General features: G+C 30.8%; 1 protein-coding gene across 6 annotated transcripts in view; it reads left to right on the top strand.

The window, feature by feature from the left end:
• The window catches only part of LOC147071759 (nose resistant to fluoxetine protein 6-like), a 28284-nt gene extending 5532 nt beyond the window's left edge, over positions 1 to 22752 (top strand). For 3 of the 6 annotated variants that reach the window (XM_085947085.1, XM_085947087.1, XM_085947089.1), the window contains exons 2-14: positions 2211 to 2524; positions 3754 to 3989; positions 4501 to 4694; positions 5737 to 5855; positions 9484 to 9673; positions 10589 to 10744; positions 12599 to 12724; positions 13464 to 13709; positions 14683 to 14778; positions 16387 to 16516; positions 17696 to 17870; positions 20678 to 20820; positions 21530 to 22752. In XM_085947085.1, coding sequence (XP_085803211.1) covers positions 2290 to 2524; positions 3754 to 3989; positions 4501 to 4694; positions 5737 to 5855; positions 9484 to 9673; positions 10589 to 10744; positions 12599 to 12724; positions 13464 to 13709; positions 14683 to 14778; positions 16387 to 16516; positions 17696 to 17870; positions 20678 to 20820; positions 21530 to 21640 — 2157 coding nt within the window. In that variant the 5' untranslated portion in view covers positions 2211 to 2289 and the 3' untranslated portion in view covers positions 21641 to 22752. The remainder of the gene's footprint in view (positions 1 to 2210; positions 2525 to 3753; positions 3990 to 4500; positions 4695 to 5736; positions 5856 to 9483; positions 9674 to 10588; positions 10745 to 12598; positions 12725 to 13463; positions 13710 to 14682; positions 14779 to 16386; positions 16517 to 17695; positions 17871 to 20677; positions 20821 to 21529) is intronic. The other 3 variants (XM_085947088.1, XM_085947090.1, XM_085947091.1) reach the window with 2 other exon arrangements.
• The last annotated feature ends 540 nt before the right edge of the window (positions 22753 to 23292 follow it).

The raw sequence follows: 23292 nt of genomic DNA, 5'->3' as shown, positions 1-23292 counted from the left end.
CCGAGGGTTGAAATTCTTGAGCACGTTTATGATCAATACGGCAGTAGTAGGCAATTGTTTTTTGTAATGAAACTTTAAATTTTGAATCGAGGCAACCATAATTGACCGAATTGTCCATTTATCATATTATTATGTTAACGAAATTTACATGGGTTTGACGCGTTCATAGTTTTTGTATTTCATAATGCAATCGGGGTCGTTTATTGGTCGTTTATCAATGTTAAGTTGTATGCAGCCAATGATAAACGTTTTCATCAGAGGAAGCGACAAAATTAGACTCCTTATTTTTCCAAATTTAATCATTTTAAGTTGTGTTTTTTTGGTTTCCCATTACCTAACCGGTAACCCCCATGCTTTGCTGCTCTACACTAATTTATTTTTTATATTTCTTACATTATTGATGAATTGATAAAGTTCAGCGGAAATACTTTGCAGTGAAAAACTAAGTAGGTACCGAGAGAGATGGAATAAAATAAGGGAGGCCTTCATCCAGCACTGGATCGACCAAGGTTGATGGGTTGGGTTCTAAATAATTATTATTGCATACATGAAAAAACCTAACTATTGCAGCTGCTTTGCTAAATTTTTTAATTTCCGAAAAACTTGTGCTCTGACATCGTTTAAAAACTCTTTGTAGGTACTTAATAGCTTAAATTGTTGTTTAATAATTTCTTAGGGGGTAAAATATTTCATATTAAATAGTAAATGTGACTGTGACCAGAATCTACGTATTCGCTGTTTTACCTACCTACTCAACGTTACGGAATCGCCAGATAATAATTATTTATCGTAATCTATTATAATATTTTACATTGAGTGACAAAAAAAAAGTCATTACCTCATATATTTTTATTGTTTTAATTTCATATGGATATTTTTCGGGTTGAATGAACTGTGTCTTTGATGGTTAAATATTTAAATAAATCAATCAGAATCCAATGGGATAAATATATGAAAAATTTCCCTGTATATAACAATTTCTATAACATTGGAAACCTATTAGAATAAATTATCCTACATGTCCACATGATGTACATATTTTTTTTCTAATAATATGTACCTGCACTTCTGAGGTTGTTTAAAATGATTCATATTTAATAAAGAATGCTACATTTGTAAATCTTGCGTATTACATATTTTTTAAATTAATTTATTAAAAACCATGCCCTTGCTTTTTGGTATACGATGGATTTTAATTTGATTAAAAAATAGTTTACCTTAATCAAAATATTTCGAATTTACGAAAAATCAGAGCTTTGAAAAAAGCCGCATGTATTTTGTTTAAGCCGAAGTATCTTCACTCATATTTCTATCCACTCTTAGTTGCATATTTTTATTCAAACTGCTAACGAAACCAATGGGACATTGTGATTAGTTTGTCTATTATTTCATGTATTTTAATAATGTTTCCCACTCCAATTAGATTCATATACGTTTAGTTATTTATATTTGTATAATTATTAATGTATTTTTAAGAAAACGATTTCGTAAACTAAAATGACTTTATATTTATGTGTTACCACTAATTGTTATAGCCGATAACGTATTGGGCGAAGATGATGATGAAAAAAATACATCATGTAAAACTAAAAGTTATTTTTATGTTACAGATATTATTATATCTAATATCACACATTATTGGAAAATTGTCGAGCGTTCCTGTTCGTGAAATTTTCCATTTCGAGCACTGGGTATGTTCATAAATAGCATACATGTACCTGTAAATCTAAATTGAAATATTTTAAATTCTATAACATGAACACGATGATTTCTGGAATATATATATAATAGATATTTGTGGAATCATCAATGTGTGTCGTGCCGCTTGCAATATATTATATGATCATAATGTTGTGTTTGTGAGTACCCATACTTTCGTATTATATAGAACTGAGAGCACGTCGAATGTTTAGGGTTTTCAACAGTTTTTCATGAAATTTCAGGACATTTTTTTCGAACTACCGATCAGAATGAGAATCGAGACCTTTTTTTTAGCTCTTCGGCCAAAAAAAATCGGCATTTTTAAGCGATCGCGTTCACGGTGTCGGTTGATTTCCCCCCGAGAAATTACTTAATGAATTTCCATTTATCGGTTGGTTATTCTAAAAATCCGGAATGTTGTACGTCCCGTGGTTGCAACCGGTATCCTGGTCATAGTGGAACAGTTGGCAATCCTGCGTATGTCTGATCATTTTTGTTTTTATGTTAAGATTTAGGCTTAGCCTCAGTGTTTGATGATATTAATAATTCACCTCAAAACGACATGATTAGTAAATAGTAAAAATAACAATGGAGTATTATAAAAAAATGAAATTCAAAGCAGTGGCGGGAATTACTATAGTGCTTGTGATTGTGTGCGTGAACAGCTGTAGTTCCGATGCAATAAATACACTGGAGAGTCATTCTGTCTTTTATGGACTTGCGCTGACTGCTACCAATAGGAATACTCCAAAAAGTACATGTGAGAAGCAGTTGGCTATTTTGGAGAAAGGAGTTCGGGATCTTGATAGATGGGCTATAAAAAGTAAGTAAATACTAGGATTTAAATTAAAAGATCAGTATTTTTTAAAGTAGTATTTCCTAAGATTTTAGGATTAATTTTCATGTGATAATTATAAAAAAAGAATATTTTTTCTGAATAAAAAATCTACAAAAAGTTACAATGTCTAAATAAAAAAGAATTCAACAATTTAATATGTAAATAAGTATTTTAATTTTCCATTATCACGTTCATAATGTTAAATTTACAGTTGTGGATTATATTATGAACCAGTTTTAAATAATATTATTATTATTAAATTTAATATAAAATATTATAAATTATCAACGTAATACTAGATTATTTTAAATGTTTAATTAAATTTTTAAAAAATATACATAATGTGAAGAAATATATGGATATTATTATATCATTAACAACTTTCGTACAAATACTAGAAAAATCATATATTATGTTTACTAATTTGGAAAGTTATTTTTTTTGTTAAAAAGTAGTATACACTGATTTATTGTTATTTCCTTTTTGATAAAACATATACATACATAAACTCTACAGAATGTACAAAAATCTACAGTTAATAATTTGCAAAAGGTTGATGGTTTCGAGATGATTAGTTTTCGAGCGTATCAAAGTCTACATTTATTATTGTATTTAAAAAAATGTATTGTATCATTTTGGTAACATAAATACGGTGGGATATCTCTGATCGATATTACGCAGAGCGTTGGAGCAGACCCTTTTTGAGTTGCTCCGCTCCGGGATCTAATACTTGCTCCTGCTCCACTCCCGGTTAAAAGTTTTAATAAGTATTATATATTATGTAAGTATATAAATGTTAAAAAAATATATAAAATAAGTAGTTTTAAAATAATCATCATTTTGATTATTAATTCTATTAAACAAAATTTCGTCAGCAAATCGTCTCATTATTTGCCTATTCTGTCAAAAAAGTGAGGTTATTAATCACTCGGCAGTGTTGCCATATTTAAAATAATTCCAGTGCAGCAAAGTGTCAAAATATACTATTTTCATTGGATTTAAGGACGAAAATTTAATAATAAAAAAAACATCCGGAGCAGTGGAGCAATACAAATTTTCGGTGCTCCGGCTCTGCTCCAGAGCTCTGATATTACATGTATCCATTATGGATATGTCAAAAAGCGAAACCCTGTAACCTTTAAACTTCACTAATGGGCAGTGTATTTAGAATTCGATGTGTGGCAATTTAGAATTCACGAAAAACATTTTTCTAGTGATGGACGCGTCTGGTGGACCAACTTCAGGCTTGTATTGGGGCAATACTTACTGGATGGGGTCCAAGAAACAATGCGTCGCCTCTGTTTCGACTAAACAGATCGGTGTTAGTGCTCTCGCTGGACCTGTCACCATAGAGACACCTGACGCCATCCCCCCATTTCCAGTGGATTACTATGCTGCATATTTCAACCATAATTCCACAATGCAGGTGTTCATCCATTGGAGAAATGATGTAAGACTATTTCAATATTTCAATTCTTAAAAAAAAATATTTAAAATTTTAGCGTTGACGTGACAACTAAAACTTTTATCTCCTGAATTATTATGTATAATTAGGATTAAATTCGCCCAGAAAAGGCTACAAACTTTCAAATTTAAATAAAGATAATAATATAAAGTACTTACTTGTATAAACATACACGTTATCTGTTTAGAATAAATAATGTTATGTTTTCCTATATGTTCCCTCCATTATGTTTGGTATAATAAAAAAAACTGCATCCGCTGTGATGGAGTGGTAAATGGCCACTTCTGAAGCTGGCAATCGCGGGTTCGAATCCCTCCTCTAGAAAATTCAGTCTTCGCGTGTCAAATCGCATAATGGAAACAATAAAAAAAGATAAACGTGTTATAATTAAACTAATAAAATTGTGACGAAATAATACAATATTGAAAACATCAAGTAGTAAGTATAGTTTATTGAGCGCATACTCTAATTGTAAATTATAATAAACTAATTGCAGGCTTTGATTACTCTTGGATTATGCATTCCAACTTCTTGTCAAGAATCAGAAGTGAAAAGTCTTCTCCAGGAGTACTTCGATTCTGGTGTCCTTTACCACCAATTGCTCTATAAGACGTCGTTTCAATTGGAAGGAGTTAAAAAAGTCTTCGTCGACTATTCTTGGTTGAATTCAACGGGATTTATGATATCTGGGTGAGTATTCTCATAAAACATGTTTATTAGATGACATGTGTCATTAACTGTTATTATATTACCGTATTTTATAGCTTGCATGTATTCTCACCAGTCATCAGTATGTATACACACGGTTTGAAAATACTATCAGAATTCTGATTCGTTAACTATTCTACTCATAAGACGACTTGAAACGTATATTTCCGAAAACTGGTATGCCCACATATCTTTAAAATAAATCAAAAAAAAAAATACCATTATACTATCTATTCTATTTTTATTTTTACACACAATAATATAATTATCTATATTCTATAATCTATATCTTCCAAAAACCACCAACAGCATATTAAAATAGGTTAATGATTTTTATAAATCGATAAATTAATAGTAGGTAGGTATTTTTCATTCTTTGTATAAATCAACAAAAATCTGTATATTTTCTACCACTAGTCATCTTATTATAATATTATATATGTACAAACTCATAAAACCAAGCGATATTAGGTTGAGTTGACTGGCTTTCTATAAATTGATCTTGTTTTATGTATATAGAGTAAAGTCCGTAATGAGCAACCCGCGTCCCCCGGGATTTTTTCTGTGGGCTAGAAAAGATTTTTTTTATACTTAATTGTCGAAAAATAAATTATACTTTATTTTTAATTAATTGGTTTGGATAATAATTAACTGAAAAAAATATACGTATACAAATGCGGCCTCTGAAAAGTTTTTGGTATTTAATTGGGCATCGTAAAAGAAATAGTTTGGGAGTCTTTAACAGCTCTGGTTTGCACGCACAAGGTACTAGTAAATTTGCCTTTAATGAATGGGTTTTGCAATTTAAAAAATATACTCATTGTTTGTAGCTCTAAACAGCCAAATAAATAACTAATCATTTAAGACCCTTCAGGCTGGTGGTTCACTGGTACCAATTAAATACCGTGGCTGTACATTTTGAACTGAAGCTGAATAGTTAAACGTCTATGCTGTACAATATTACAAGGTACATAAGAATTGTTTAAACCTATTCAAATTTTGAAACCCTTTTGTTGTTTTTCAGTGGTCTCGTTGGAGCTTTATTAGTTTTGTGCTTAATTGGCACAGTCTACGATTCATTAATCTACCAGCCTATGCCAGAGACACAAAATAGAGGAATTTCTTCAGACAATATGTTCAGAGGTAAGTTAATTACAAATCGACCTTTCTAAGCCAAAAGAGCGTAAGCGAAAATTTGCAACATTGCAGGAGAGCAATTTGAAATAAGAATGTTATTGGTTTCCTTATAATATATTTGTCTCCAACTACTAACCAAAAAAGAAGTGAATTTGTCATGGAACAACCCTTGCCCATTTTTTTGCTTGGCAATATCAGGGATACAAGTCATGTTTATATATATATACTGACACATATTACGGTACAAATAGGTAAAATAATAAAGTATATATAACGCAGTAATCAGTGTAGCCCTGAACAAAAAATATGCCACCTCCTGCAATCTGTAGTCTTAAATATATGTAAATTAGTTAAATGCATATCTAAAGCGTATACATACAAAAATATAATTTGACTCTGATCCATAAATAATATAATATCTATACTGCCTTGAAATGTACTCTCAAAAGTTGTAATATTTTTTTTTTTTTGTAAATTTTCCTCCCTTAAGAGTGAGAATAACTTGCGTACACGTGCAGGATGGTACTGTTAGTAGATTTAGTAAATTATAATTAACTACACTTTCATCTTTTACTTGTTCTTCTTCCCGACGCTATAACCCTATGTGGGTCTTAGTCTTCTCTAGGACCTGCATCTATCCATCGCCCTTTTTCCAATGTACATAATAATATATTCTAAACAAGTTGCTTAGAGTAATCTCTGCGCGTTACATTCCACTTGCGGTAGTGGGTAGGTACATTGAGATAAAGACGCAGTTCTGGCAAAAGCCACTACCCTCTAGTTTTGGATGTTTAATGTCTTCAAATCGATCGAAATTTATACGAGGTTCACCATGACTTTGTTTGCCTTCCCTAATGCGACATTCTTTAGTTTCTTTGACATGCGTGACTCGTCTATCCTATGTACATGGTACAACCATATAAGTAAACCCAAATTAATAAACTATTATAATTTTAATGCTGTTAAAAAAATCCATATTCAGTCTTCTTCTTCTCCTCGTACAGCGTCAGGGTATATGCACAATATCTTTTGATGGGGGGGGGGGTATTATTAGTATTGTCAATTTAAATTTTGTTTTCATAATAACGGCTTTAATTTTTTAGTATTGCTTGCAATAATCTTACCAAAACTGCCAAAGCTTTAAATATATTCGGTTTCACTATTGGCGGCATTAATTTATTTTTATTGAGTACTTAAAACTGGCTGAATATATGAAAGCCGCTCGTCAATCATTTCATCATTTCTAAACACCACCATATATTATGACAATGCGTTTTCGAATTCGCGCTAATCGTTGCACTCAGCAGTAACCCGATTACAGTAAAACCATCGCTACTAATGACTATTACGCGACACCTAACAAATTTAAACCCTCGAAATCCGTCATTGTTTAAAAATAAATCGCGTTATACTTTTTTTCTTATTTCTTAATCTATTTTTTTACCGAGTCTGGTTTGGGATTACTGATAAATAATTTTCAACAAATCGTCTCTTACGATCTTTCGCAGCAGTATAAAATGATATTAACCATATTAACTAATAATTACTATCACTCATAATTTATTTTTATCATCAACAAACACATTGTGAAATGGGGAAATTTTATTCAATTTAATCACCATTCCTATGCATTGTAATCACTAATCAGTCATCAATTATTTATCGAACATGCTTGTAGGTATTAGGGCGTAATGCTCAATTCGTACTTACCATAAACTTACAGTAAAATTGGTAAGTAGCCGAAATCCATCTGTTAACTATAGATTATAGAGATAAGGAATCCTTAACCATAGACTACTTTTGTTATGAACCCACCTCCTTCTGTATTACCATTTACCACTGACAGCTGCTGTCAAAATAAATTTACGTGTCTATATCTTTAATACAGCCCATACACTCAAATTCATTTAACAATTGATCTCAATATGGTTATTGTATATTGGAGTTTGCAGTTATTGCAAACAATGATGTACGCATGATAGAATGTAGAATTCGCGCAAAATGCCGATAATGGACAATCTCGAAAATAGAGAACCGAGATCTTTTGTTTTCGATTGAAACACAATACTTACGATAATATTATATTGTGAATAATTGTCAACAATCCTTAACTCATTCATTACTCATTATTAGGTAGGTAGTATTTATTATTATTATAATGTTATGAGTAGGTAGGTAAAATTTCATAACATCATGCCGACAAAAAAGCCATTGAAAAAGATTAGGTGCCTAGGTACGATGGTAGATATACGATATTTTAATTGCCTATTGCAAATTAAAACTGTTGAACAACTATTAAATATCCATGACATTTAATACGACATATTTTCCTTTACTTTCGTTGATTCTGTTCATGTCTTAATTTAGTAAAACCGATTATCGAATTGAAATGTCAGTGTCAATGAATTATGAATTAACTTTTCTTGTTCGGATTTAGATATTTATGTAATATTAAGCCAATAGATAGGTAGTTGAAATATATAAGTACTTAGTTACCTACGCACAAACATGGTAATATTAGTTTTAATCATTCTATATAATTATTCACATCATGGCATATTCGTAATAATTGTAAATGACACCATAATATCTGACATATCAACGGCAAGTGTTACCGTATCGGGAAAAACATGGGTCAAAAATAACTTATATTAATTTACTAATTGCGGAGACATTTAAACATTTTAATTAAATATTAATTGTGTATTTATAGTTATTGAATTTATTTTGTATATTTTTCATATTTTTGTCATTGTTTTTTTTTTTTTTTTTTTTTGACCATGTCTGATCCTGATAGGATCATATGGGCCTCCACAGAGTGGAGGTTTGTATTGACAGATTTTTGTTTTTACGAGAAATGGATGTCAGCCACTTGCTCAACCTATTAGGTCCATACCCTGACAAACACAAATTGAAAAACAATATGTGTACTTGCCAGACCCAGGATTCGAACCTGGGACCCACGGCTTTATAGTCCAACGCTTATGCCGCGCGGCCACCGTGGGCGTCATTGTTGTCATTGTCATTGTTTAACAATTACAAAATAATTTACCTAAATTATGAAAAAGAGAAATTTTATATATGGTATTATTTTCAATAGAAAAACAGAACGAAGCTATTGCAGATCTGGTGGACCATAGACAACTCGATCATAACTATGAAAGGCTTTCTGCAGTGTTTTGTTGTAAATAAATTTTAGTTATGACAGACGATTGTGCATAGGGCTCTAACTCATTCGTGGCTCATGAAGCCTAGTATAAACCGACGTACACATCCCCGCAAACAAATCATTTATTTTTTTGTAAACTTTTGCCGTTACTACAACAGCCGCGATCTATACAGAACTATCGATAGCAACCATAAACGATAATCATATTAATTCCGTTCCGTCTACATACTTCCTTATTACAGAAAGAAATTGATTCTCCGCATATCTCACAATATTACAATAATAAATCGCATTCCGATTTTTCAATTAAATACTTGAGAGGATAATGGTTTCAGCTCATAAAAATATTATTAAATCATCCATCATTAACATTAAAACAATTATAATGTCGTTATACAATGTAATCGTCAATTCAAATTAATATAATCACCCACAGTATATATATCTGAGTGTATGTATTTTTAGATATAAATAAAAATGGACTAGAGCAGTCTGATTTGGAACGAAGAAAACAACGTAACGGAAAATCCATAATTGTGGAACTGCCTAAATGGGGGAAATTTCTTCAATGTTTTAGTATATCAAACAACGTAAAAGAAATTCTCTGCTGGAATGATACGAAGGAAGACACATTAATGCCAATTCATGGACTGAAGTAAGTTATGCTTATAAATTATTATTTTGATATAATAATATATTATTATATCGTGGCCATGGTAGTTTCCTTTTAGTTGTATTGAGGCGAAAACCGCCTCGTCAGAAAGTTTTAAAAATTTAAACAGACAAGATTTTGAAGTGTAAACAACTTATTTATCAAAATATGTTGCATATAAAAGATAAAGCCTTCTTTGGTGAAGCAAATGTCGGTTTGTCATATTATTAACATGTATATATTATGTTTTACCGCTCGCCGTGACTATTAAAATAAAATTCTGTGCATAGATTTTAAATGTAACTCAGAATGTTACCAGCCGAGCGCCTGACGTTTCTCGTTCGATCACTGAAGTTAAGGAACATTTCTGAAACAAATAGACGATAAAAAATATTCTTCTATTTATAAAATATCTAAAATTGTGTATGGCTTAATGCTTTAATGGCATAATTTTAGATATTTAGATATTTAATAGCACATGCAGAAGCAGATGCCGAATGTCGCAAAAAATTACTTAAATGGAATAGTACAAAAATCTATCAATTAGAATTTAATTTCAAATTCCATCAAGTAATAAATTTTATCTTATTTGTTGTACCAACTTGAAAAATATGTAGACACAAACATCAAGATGGCTATGTTTTAATTTATAATTAATTTTTGCAAGTGGGTCCCTAATTCAGATTAAAACAGACCTTATTGAAATTATTATTATTAAAGGAAATGTTTGTAAAAAATAATGGCATTACTTGATTTATGTGATTAAAATTTTAATTTGGCAGTTTCGATAAGCCGCTTTTAGCTGCTGAGCGACATGCGTATAAGTTAGCCATCGAGTGTTGGTGCGGCAGTGTCAAACATCCGCTGCTATCGAAGAGTTGATGGTTGTTTAATGCAAAAAAAAATATTTAATTTCAGGTGTTTTACGACTACTTATGTTTTAATGACTCACGGTATACTGTTTATGGGCGATCAAGTTGATAACAGAGTCAGTATGTATTATATTGCAGACACTGCAATGGTTCAAACGTTTGCCAACTCACATTTTTGCGTAGATACATTTTACACTATAAGGTGAGTAACACGGAGATTTATTATAAAAATAAAATTATTAATTTAAAGTATAGCCACTACAGCTAAGTATTTGTGTATTAATACAGAGAATACCTACTAGAAATTCTACTCAACCTCGATTCCTTGTATTTAGTGAGATGATATTAAAATTATTTTGTTGATATTGATATTACCCAGACATTATTTTAGAAAATAGTGTTTTCTTAAACAACTCTCCGTCACCTACATAATATTGAGATATGCGGGGAAAAAATACACAATTTCGAGGGGAATTATGTATATTATATTAATAAAGTATATATAGGTACTGATAAACTAAATCTATTATTTAAATTAAAAATAAATACTTTATTTATTTTAATTTGAACATTACAGTGCGTAGCTGTTGTGCATTTCGAAAATGGAGAAAAAAAGCCTTTTCATTTCTAATCTGCTCGGATTGATAACTAACTTTGCCATTTAACTTTATAACTATTTTTAATGGAAGTCTAATAAAACAATCCTTAATTTAAATAATGTCGTTTCTTCGCTGCTAAAATAAAATGATAATAAGCATTATTATCAATTATGACTTAATATCCAAGTATCGATAAGTAGCTACCACAATCACGTACGTATCTAGTTTCCATACGGTAATATAGTCACTATGCTACAATATAAACAGCTTGCTCTTCTTAGAAGGCTTTATTACAAATAAATACACTGTTCGGCTAAAATGAAAACAAAAATATATAAAACGATAATTACCACATTTAAATAGCATGCTAATTATATCGAATGGCCGCCTGATTGTTACGCGCTAGGGGTGTCTTTAGCGTCCAATGACTTAAATTCTAGGCCCTTGCGCAGTAGAATCATAGAATCCTCGAGAAAAATCGAGAAAGATGTGTTTTAAAATTGAAAAAAAAATCAAAAACACGTTTAAAATGATCTCAATACTATCATGAAAGCGACATACTAATTACAAGCAGATCCAAACAGAGGATGATCGACCATGTTGGCACTATGAAAATAAAAGCAGAAAACGCTGGGCTGCATATAAACCAGTCAAACGTTTCTAAGTATATGGTCGGCACACGCGATCAGGTACAGCTGCAGAATATAGACATAGGACAGCATGCATATGAAGACATAAAGAGACGTAGACATAAAACGTGGCCAGTAATTTTCTATTTTGCTATTTTTTGTCAATCACCAATATCAAATAAGTAACTTAAAAATATCATTTTGATTAGATATATGATTTTGTTATATTATCGAGATGCAATAATAGTTAGTTATATGATCGGTAATTTGTTTGTGAAATTTTATAATAATAGGGTTTTAAAGTGAACTATTTAGACATAGTCTAAGATTTAGACTATTAATTGCCCGAAGTGGAGAGGGGATTGAATTTACCGTTTTAGAGTGGAAAATAATAAATAATACATGGGCCTTGCACACATACTTCAACCGGGCCTCGTGCTTGCTAAAGCCGGCACTGGATATGCGTAGTAGTAATACTATTGATATAGTTAAACTGTTAAATTTATTTTATTCAAATTTGTACAAAATTGAATCCCCAGTTAAAGATAGTATCTTTTCATATTTTGGTAAATCTACCGGGAAGATGATGGCCATCGGGTTCAGTACACGAGGCTTAAGTTAGTTTTATTTTTTATATAAAGTTGTTAGCTAAAAATTTTGATAATCGTCTTCCCTTTCCATCACATGACCAGAATTGATGGAGATTGTATTGATCTCTACAGATAATGCACTTAAATAGTTTAATTTATTATTAATTAAACATGTAGGTACAAAAATAATAGTAATTCGGCATATATATTGAATAATGTGTTAAAATTGTATTTACAGTGGATTTTTACTATCTTATTCATTTTTGAAGAATATAAATAAAAAATCAAACTCTGGATTGGTCGAAACATCTTTAATTAATAATTCAATATCACTTTTAAGACGGACGACTAAAAGATACTTGAGGTACGAAACATATTCTTTATTTTTTGAATTATTTTTGATTATGTTGATCAATGATCAATGTTGTAGTTGGAAGTTTTAATTAAAATCTAGGTCTTTCTATAAAACCATGAACTGTGGCACGATGAATGGAATTATCTGAAGAACGAACAAAAATGGAACTATTATGACGCCATATTGAATACGTCATTCCACTATCAGATTCTGTTCAGTGGCGAGTCTTGATTTTATAGTTTTCTACTGTGGCTCCCCCATCAATTCTTCAGATAAATTTGTGGCACTGTACCATTAATTTTTCCAGGAGCCCCTAAATTCCAAGATGGTGGAGAAAATAATAAATCTTTTTAAATTACCGTCTGATTTCATTGCTTTTCAGTTGAGATGAAAACTTGAGATGAAAATTTTCAGCTGAAAACTATGTCGAAACTCGACCTTTTGCGATTGGAATCCCATGGCATAAAATATATTAATGACGGCCAAAATTTCAATAATACGAAATATATTCTTTATTTTTAATTTTAATTAATGTTGTATTTATTATGATTTGATTGCTTTTCAGTTGAGATATGTATTTGTGTTGGTACTGAAAACTATTTCGAAACTCAACCTTTTGCAATTGGAACCCCATAACATATAATATATAATATGATGGCCAAAATTTCAATTGTCTTCATATCCGATACGTATTTCAACGTCGTCCTATTATATTGAATCCGCTACTATAAAAGATTGTCTCTTTCAGATTAACCCCAGCTTATGTGACGGCAATATGTATAGCATACATAAATGCTACATGGAGATATCGAGAGACAGCTTTTTGGTCAGAAGAAAAACATGATGTAAATTGTGCTAACTACTGGTGGAGAAATTTACTGTATATTAATAATTTGTTTACAAAAAAAGAAATATGTATGCTCTGGAGTTGGTATCTAAGCAGTGATATGCAATATTTTGTACTCTTCACAGCTCTTCTTCTTTTATCAACATCGTGAGTATGATTATTTGACAATTAATAATATTATCCTAAATAAATGCTTACATACTCGTAAATAAAATTTACTTTTATTGAACATTATATAATTTTAGAAAAACACTAACTGAGAGAGTATAATATCACAACCAATAGAAAAAACTTTTTTGAAAAAAGTAAGCCAACCGGTCGGGAATCGAACTCGGCATCTCCAACGGGTAAACGCCCCAAACTCGTCGCATTCAACCATTATGCTACGGAAGACATACTAATGACGACAATATTTAAGCTATTGGCTATTAAATACCTACCACTCAGCGCTCTTCGAAGTCATGTTACTTAAATAATGTTCAATAATCAGAATGATATATTCTTAAATCTTGTGAATTATTCGTTTGAATAAAAGAAATAGTTAATTTACTTTTATTGTTATAAGCAATGTAATAAAAATCGTGCTATGCACAAATATAATAATTATAATGCTACGCACATACTGAAGCAGGGCGTTGGTGCCGAGTGATTGTGGGTTCGGTCGTACATTGGAAATCGTCCCGAAAAAGTAGCTTCTGCACACCTGACTATGCGACATTTTGCTATGAAAAAAATTTGTTACAAGCAGATGTTTTATTTACTAAAGATGTCCCATCAACACTCTTTAAGTTTGGACTTGTCACCCGACCAACATGTCCATGTGGTGGAGAACTACAGGAAGCAAACCACATCCTCACCAAAACTCTCAACCAAAAGAGAATAGATGCTCAAGTCGGTCCAGCCAGCTGCAGGGCCCATCGAGCCGTTGGATCTGGTCGCCAGAAATACCAACTAAAATGATTTAAAAAATTACGGCGCCTAAACGCGGAAACTAAACAATAGACACAAGAGACTAGTAATAGAGTTTTGTTTCACTAGAAAGATTATCTATGATATATAAGAGGGTTGGGATTTTAAATATTATTGGCACGTCATTATAAAGATTATTTTTTTCTTTCAGTCGCTTCAAATTAACTGCTGGCATACTCGGAGGCATTTTTGCAGCATCATCTTTGTACATATCCTATATTGTATACTCGACAGACTTCAAGCCATTGTAAGGTTCATTATTTATATTAAAAGTATGTAAGTATGTGTGTCTGTAGTGTATCTACTCTTACCACAACATGTTAATACATAGTCCAAGATTCGATACTCTTTCTTCTTGAAAATTCGAGATTGGTAAATAAACAGACTTTTCACATACAGACGCAGCATTTACACACTTACTTTATGCGAACGAAAGTAAGTGTACTTCTGCGCAGGTCCGTGCTCAAGTTGTTTAGCTATCAACCTTCTCGCTCTCTCTCAGATTTTGTCGGATTATTGGACGTGTCGAACCACGGAAGTAGTGGATAAGTGATTTTATACTATAATACATCGTTAAAAACCCTTTTATTGTTGATTAGGTATACATGTTTTTCAAAATTTCGGCTCTTTTTAATTTTTTGTAAATTTTCTCAATTTAAATAAGTAAACGGATTTATTATTTTTCAGATGTTGTTAAGCCTCAATTACATTGAGCTTCTTTACGAGCTGTTTATTGGCGAATTTACAATCTGCCTGTAAAGTCGCCCAGTGTAATCATCGAATAAGCTAATAAGCAGGTTGTAAACACTCTACAGAGAAAAGTTGAAAGCCGGTCAACTTTAAACGCTACACGCCGGCGTGTGGGCCTACTGCGTCTGCGCAGTAGAGCGCGCACTAACAACCTCCCGGTAAAAAAACGAACTACGTTCCGTCAAAATAGTCGCTGGCTTGTGGCTTCTCAGCGAATGGAAAGTTTTGTGTGTAATCATCAAATCGCAGTAGCTGAATCGCCCGCTTTTAAATTCGCCAATAAACAGCTCGTAAAGAAGCTCAATGTAATTGAGACTTTACGATTGCATATGCAAAAATGGTTATTTATTATCCGTTAGCATTCTGCAATTCTCCCTGTGACATATGCAGGTACATACAACGTCATTAATATAATGATTTTGTACTTATACCAATTGATTGTGAATTGTGATTGACAAAAAAATCAATCCCGAAAGTTTTGGGATTACGTTTACTAATCCCGGGACTCATAGGTATCGAAAATTTTCCGAAATCCCGGGATCGGATTCCTTGTAAAGGGTGTGCGACCTGATAGATATCACGGAACCAGTTAAAAAAATAATATTAACAATAACAATAACCTAATCTATCTAAGCGGATAAAAAAGACTGGCTGTCGATAAACAACAATCGAAAAATTTAAAATATGCGTTGGAAAATGTTGAAAAAATGTTCACTAAAATACACCAAAATGATGAAAGGACATCGGACTGAAAATTTATGCATATGAAATTAATTTTGGCCAAAGGGATGGCCATTTGTTCCGTCAACGAGTGTTATGTGGAATGCATTATTATGTTGGAGAATTAATTTTGTGACATAACATTCCCATTTGATTTTTATTAGTCATTAGTAAACGACGAAATGAATATTTTATCGTTTTTTCTTTTAATTTCTTGATTTATTGAGTTTTATTACCCTTTGTAGCGTAAGGTGACCGGGGAGGGAAGATAGGTCAACTATTTTAACTGGTTATGTTTTTGAGATAAACACAATATTCTGCCGTTCATTCAATGAAAAAAGATAATGACATTCATCTAAAGTGAGTTTTTATTGTTCTGTTTTAGCATAGACATGTTTTATTACATGTTTGAGACAATATACTATTCTCCATTGGTGAGAGTTGGTCCATATATTATCGGAGTTGTTTCTGGCTACCTGGTACATTTATACAAAGGAAAACTACCAATTACTAAAGTAAGTAATATTTACAGTAACTAAAAAATGTTAATCACAATTTATCTATGTACGAGTACCTATGTGAAGCGAACATAATACTTACATAATTATTAGTTTAAAGATTACAATAAACTGAGCACCTACATAAATTGATGGGGCTAAATAGACTAAATCCTATGAATTTATTATTAACGGCCCACATGCTCAGCGTAGGTCAAAATGGAGCTTTTATGCTATTTTCAAAGCATGATCCTAGACATTCCTTAAACGTTGTAGATAATCTATTTATATAATTTTGAAGCCTTATTATCCTTTATATTTATTTTAAACATTTGATGACTGCATAAAGTATTTTTATTACATAAAATAGTATTCTTTTAAACCTCTCGCTCTAATGTTTTAGAATTTAGTCATATTTCAGTACATGCATGTGCAGTGGTGTTAAGATTTTTTATATTTATTAATTTTTAAAAGCATTTATAAAACCATTCGTAAAATTTATGTTGACATTATTATAGTGAAATATTTACAATAAAAAATTATATTGATAATCTCTGTGATCCCAAATTTGACAAGAATTAGGCATTTTATTATTCAAAAAATGGGCAAGATTTACACATTTGAAGATAATTCTAAAGATACTGATTATAAGCTATGTTTTTAACCATTCAAATTTGATAAAGATTTTAAGAATAATGTTTGCTTTATAATAATTATTGACCTAAGAATAAGGTAGTATTTTTTTGAAACACGCCATTTCTATTGGCATTCCCCAGTGGTTAAGCTACAACATACGGCCGTAGCACATAAATTGACAAACGATAAATAAAGTAGGGAGTAATATCATGTTAACGCTCGTGTTTGAACATGTACCTAAAGGTAAAAAAAAACGGTACATGTTCAAACACGCGCGTTACCATGATCTTCTGGTGGTTCTAGTGTTTTGAGTAATACTTATACCGGTCAAAACTTTTGAAAGAAGAGCTATAAAATATACAATTTTTTTAGCTGTAGCTCTTGAGATATAAAATAAGCAAAGATTTTTAGTTTTCATGGAATTCGTTAAGTAATTCGAGGATAGATTTTTTCTCTGAAGACCTATAAAATTCTCGACTTTCTCGTTATGCAACAAATGTGTACCCGGTTTTATAATATTATGTATGTCATATTATGCTATGTTTTATTTTATTTTTCTAGGATACAGTACGACTTCTATGGATAGTCGCAGTGACATTTATCCTAGTTATGCTGTTTGGCTTCGCAGACAGAAATCTTAGTTTACCAATGAGTATGATCTACATGGCATTTAATAGAAGTGTTTGGTCCCTTGGTTTCGCTTGGATGATAATTGCGTGTGTTACCAATAATGGAGGTAAACCGAAATTGTCAATTTAATTTTCTAACAGCGTCGTAGATTAAATTAATTACAATTATACGATATACTCCCATAATTGAAGTACCTACTTGAAATATATTGCAACAACCGTCGACTGATATCAGTCAATCAAATCAAATGATGATTGTTGTGATATTTTGTATTTTTTTTTTCGAAAAACAAACCCTAAAATATCAGTATCTATAGCGACCGCAGATAATAATATTAATAATCTATGCGGCTTGTATACCGTGCGAAAATATTCTTGAAAAAATATCGATCGTGTAAAAATAAATAATAACCATAACGAATCATTTTTAATATATAATTAGTTTCTAGTCTAGTCTGAAAAAAGGCCTAAGTACAGTTCTGATATAGTTTTTTTTTCAAATCGTTACACCTGTGTAGAACAACACTAAACTATGAGAAAAAAATCAAAATAATAAGGTATCTACCAAACCTAATAATCATAATATCATAATATTAATATAACTCTTATAGCGCCCCAAGAAAATACTAATAATTGACTTTCTTCTTCTAATGTGGCATTCTGCCATTCATGCCGTACATTCGCATAGTAGCGAAAGGTGACTTTTGAAAAGAGTTAGTCTGTGGAGATCTGAGAAAAAGAGCACACTCGTCAAGTATACTTACAGGAGATCATAAGATAATACCATATTACTACTAATGAATAGGTACACATTAATGACAATGACACACTAATTCGATGAGATTTCAATAGCTCACTGACGACATAAAATTCAAAACAAACAAATAAAAACTCATGAGATACAATTATTTATTATTTTAAAATTTATTTATGTGATTAATACTACAGATTTTTTTTAAATTATCTAATGAATTATTTTGGACAAAGATGAAGTATTAGACAAAAATATTAAGCGCAAAGGTTTTAGGCTTGGCGATCCGAGCCTACCATATTGCATATTACAATATAATAGACAAACCGAGGTTACGTGACGTCCAAAAAAAAAACATTGGCATTCCTCGACGAATAATCCGATAAATACGTTAAAGATAGATGGTGTGCTGTAGCATATTGTTTAAAACCTTTGACAGATTGTTCTGTAATCTATATATATTTATAATACATTCCTACATATACATATAATTGGTAAATTAAATTATTTTTATAGAATACAAAATAATCAAGACGTGTTTATATTATAAATACGTCAATATGCAATTAAAAATATTTTTCTAAAGAACGCCAATGGAAGGAAATAATCGCCTAGTATGCAGTCTTTGCCACTGCTGTCAGGTCCTTCACTCTCCTCCTTCATCCGATTATTTCTAGCGTTCCCAACTTACTCTCTGTAAGTGGTGTAAGCCATCAAGCCACCGAGGGATTTAAAGTTATGCGCGTTTTAAAATTAATATTATTAATTACGCCATTAAAACTACGGATTATTCAAAACAATTTTCTCTAAATTAGATGAAAACTCAATAAACTATATTTAAATCATAAACATAATCATAAATTAAAATTTAATAAAAAGATTCTTTAACGAATTCACATTTTATCACATTTTTATTGTAAACTTATCTTTGGCTTGAAGTAATAAAAATTTTTTTTTAATCTTTTTAGATACGTTAATTATTGATTAATTAAAACACGATAAAATGTAAATTATCAATAAATTATTGTCTCAAAATGCAAACTTCGTATTAAAGACGCCGTCATAGAATTATTATTAATTTAAAAATACGCGCGAACTTATTATATTATTATAGTTTTTATTAAATATGAATGTGATCGTTGAAATGACAAAATTTTTGTGAGTTAGGTACATATTTTTATTGATTTATTAAAATTTTAGCTGGAAGTATTGTAATTAGGGATTCCAATCCCGGGATCCCGAGCTATTTTCAATACCTATGAATCCCGGGATTGATAAACATAATCCCGAAACTTTCGGGATTGACTTTTTAATCAATTTTTATGGAACATAAAATAAAAACGAAAATATAACAGAAAAAATACTTCTAATAACAAATAACTACATTAGAAATAAACTGAGTTTGAATGAAGTTTGATTTATACGAGTACCTATGTGTAAGTTGCCGATTCATTTTATTTTTTGACATCAATTTAAAAAAAAAATGAGAAAGATTGGAAAAAAACAATGCTTTGCACTTTTAACAAAGTAATTCCACCATGATCTCATACGTTTTACGGCAGTTTCATATTTGGCTGACTAATTAGATTTATGAAGCGGAAACGCCATAAATCCACCATGATTATTTGCTTTACTATTTTAAATCTCGCTAATCCATTCATTAAGTCTTTACTATCAGAAACAGCAATCTCATATTAAATTCACATTATTATTTATATTACAATATTATTTACTCCATTAAATTTTTGTATTTCCAAGATTGAACCTAGATATACAATATTAACAATAAATGTCTTAAATAGTATAAAGTATCCTAGATTTATTTTTGACCGATTTTAGCAATGTTATTTGTAAATATAAAAATTTTATATTAACATTGGAAAAAATGGCAATCCCGGGACCAGTCCCGGGATCCCAGGATTGTTGAATTGTAATCCCGAAATCCCGGGATCAGAATTTTGGCTCGGGATTGGATTCCCTAATTGTAATCCATTACCTATATGACGTATTGTATATTATTACATCGGTTGTAATGATATAATAATATCATACAATAATGAAGAGCAATCACTAAATTAATATTGCATAGTGGATCCTCTTTGCTTTGTAACCCAATCTCACCGATATTATCATTATTGTTTCTACTATTCATAATAATTGCAGGCACATTTCAAGAGTTATTGTCCTTCAAATGCTGGGTGCCGTTCTCCAATATATCATACTGCTCATATTTGATCAATCCGATAATTATTTACGCTGTGGTCACTATGAATGAACAACCTTGGCAACTTGAAGTCGCGATAACTGTGAGTAAAAAAATTAATGATCTTTATCTGCTTTCAGCTCTTATTTATAATATATTATACTGTAAAGAATTACTGTATAGTCAGGTTATTGGTTATTTGAAGTTGACTCGGAAATTTTTCTAATTGATTTACCCTAATTTATATTATATATGTATGATATTATTGATCATAATTATATATTACCTACATTACATTACATCTCCATGTTCAGTCCTAAGATGGGCTTCTACATAGTGGAGGATACATTAACAGATTTTTGTTTTTATGAGAATTGGATGTTCGACACTAATTGCTCAATCTATTATGTCCATACTCTGGGTCCAAAAACACATTTAAAAACAAAAAGGTACATTTTCTACACCCAGGAATTGAACCCGGAACCCACGACATTATAAGCCGACATGTTACCGTACGAGCGTAAAAATGAAAGATAAAATAGAGGATAAAAAGTATTTAAGGTTTATCATGTATTTCTAGTCTTGATAATGTTAATACTTACTCTGGCTTGTTGAAATCACTTCACTTTGTAAACTGATGTATATTGTTGTTTTAGATTTACATTGGAAAGGTCGAAACAAAATATTGTATTTAACAGTACGCACAATTATTGCTTTACAATTATTTAGATACCGTAGTATAAAAACTATGATAATAATATAATGATATCTATTTGGCATATATTAACTAATTTATATCGTATCTGTTTCAGGTTACTTTGGGACTTGCTTTCATCGTTTTATCCTACATCGGCGGATTTATATTAGCTGTGATTGTTGAATACCCATTTAATAAATTAATAAAGACCTTTACTAATTTATAACACTAAAAGACGACGCAACTGAAAGTAAGATATTATGAAATATGCAGAAAAGCAAGAAAATTATTATAAAAACGTCTTGGTCATTTAGTTTAAAAAATGATAAAATAAGATTTGTAATAATAAGTCTAGTCATATTAGGTGAATATAATTAACTACCTCTCCGTAAATAGTTTCCTTAAATTGGGGCTTTTCAGATGTATAGACTAGTTCCCATTAATAATGCTGCCGCAATCTTGAAAAATAACGGTAAAACAAAAAAAGGAAGTATGAATTTAAAAAGTACCTACAGTGAATTAAAAAGTGTCTTCACAATATTCGCTTCAATAAATTAAAAATCTGTTATTTACATTTTTCGTACCTACCTTACAACCTTACGGCTCGTTAACTGTTGCAGATAAGATAAAAAATATTCTTAATTAAAATATGAAATAATTTTTTTAACGTTTTTCAACTTTTATGTGAAACATTTTTCGATATTTTTAGCTGTTCGTGGGATATAGCTAAAAAACAAAAAATCGTCGGCCATTTTTCAAAATGGCGACCGTAACACAGCATAATAAGAGTGTTGATTTTTGGTATGTTATTACTGGACATTCACACGAGGCAATTGCAAAGGAATTATTTTAAAGCCATAGTATATAAATTGCCATGTAAAACGCTAGTAAGTGTGACATGGAATTGTTTCGATTTCGAGATTATTCATTTTTTTATATGATTAAATTTGACAACAACATGTTTTTATAATTAAGGAAAAAGAATTTAATGAAAAATTGTAGTTTATGAATAAAATTAATTAATCAATTGTGTATCGGAAAATATAAGCATAATATAATTAATAAGATATTAATTATCAGATAACTTTGTACTGCAAAGGTGGCTATCAACCTACCGCCTGCGAGTTATCGGTAGCTCGCAAACGATATTATGAAACCTAGAAGATTTGAGTCAAATCATCCTTTTGTTTTACTTTCTTATGCGCGTCTTCGATTTCTACATTACGCTAAAACAAGCATAGAAACGGATTCACACAGTCTGACAAAATATTTACGAAATAAAAAAAAATGGAGTAAAGTGGAAGAATTGTTTTGTTAATAAATTATTTAAATAATTGCACAATTTATTTTTCCTGGAAATCCAATAATATAATTTATTATACATTTCAATGTGATTATGTTATCATCCTGACAAGCTTTCTAGTTTTTAGTCGTCATACGGTCGGAGAGGTCATATCGATATGGAGCGGAAGCTTTGAATTTTTGTAAACTTTTTATAAGCTTATGGAGATGCTATGTTTTAGTGGAAGGTCATTCGAAAATATATTATGTAGCTACGGTATTCGGTAGATGAGATCGTAACTCTTATAATCTGCATGGTCGAATCATCCAGTGATGGTGATAGTGATGAATAGGTACATTTAATACTTATAATGTTATATGGCTGAAAATCGAATCGTCGTTTAAACGTTCCCACTATTCAGAAAGTTTGTTTAAGATTAAAGTGTAATATACTGTTATTTTGAGAAAACATATGGAAGTAATAAGTAGTCAATAATATATACTAAATCCACTTGTGACGGAGATCCTACATACCGACAACTATAATATTATGCATTGTGGCGCTTTGGACAATTTATGATGACACTACTAACTTGT

The sequence above is a fragment of the Rhyacophila brunnea genome, unplaced genomic scaffold (genome assembly GCF_057557595.1).
Source record: "Rhyacophila brunnea isolate RB1 unplaced genomic scaffold, BYU_Rbru_1.0 scaffold_2, whole genome shotgun sequence".
NCBI classification, from domain to species: domain Eukaryota; kingdom Metazoa; phylum Arthropoda; class Insecta; order Trichoptera; family Rhyacophilidae; genus Rhyacophila; species Rhyacophila brunnea.
This window is presented reverse-complemented; position numbering and strand designations above follow the sequence as displayed.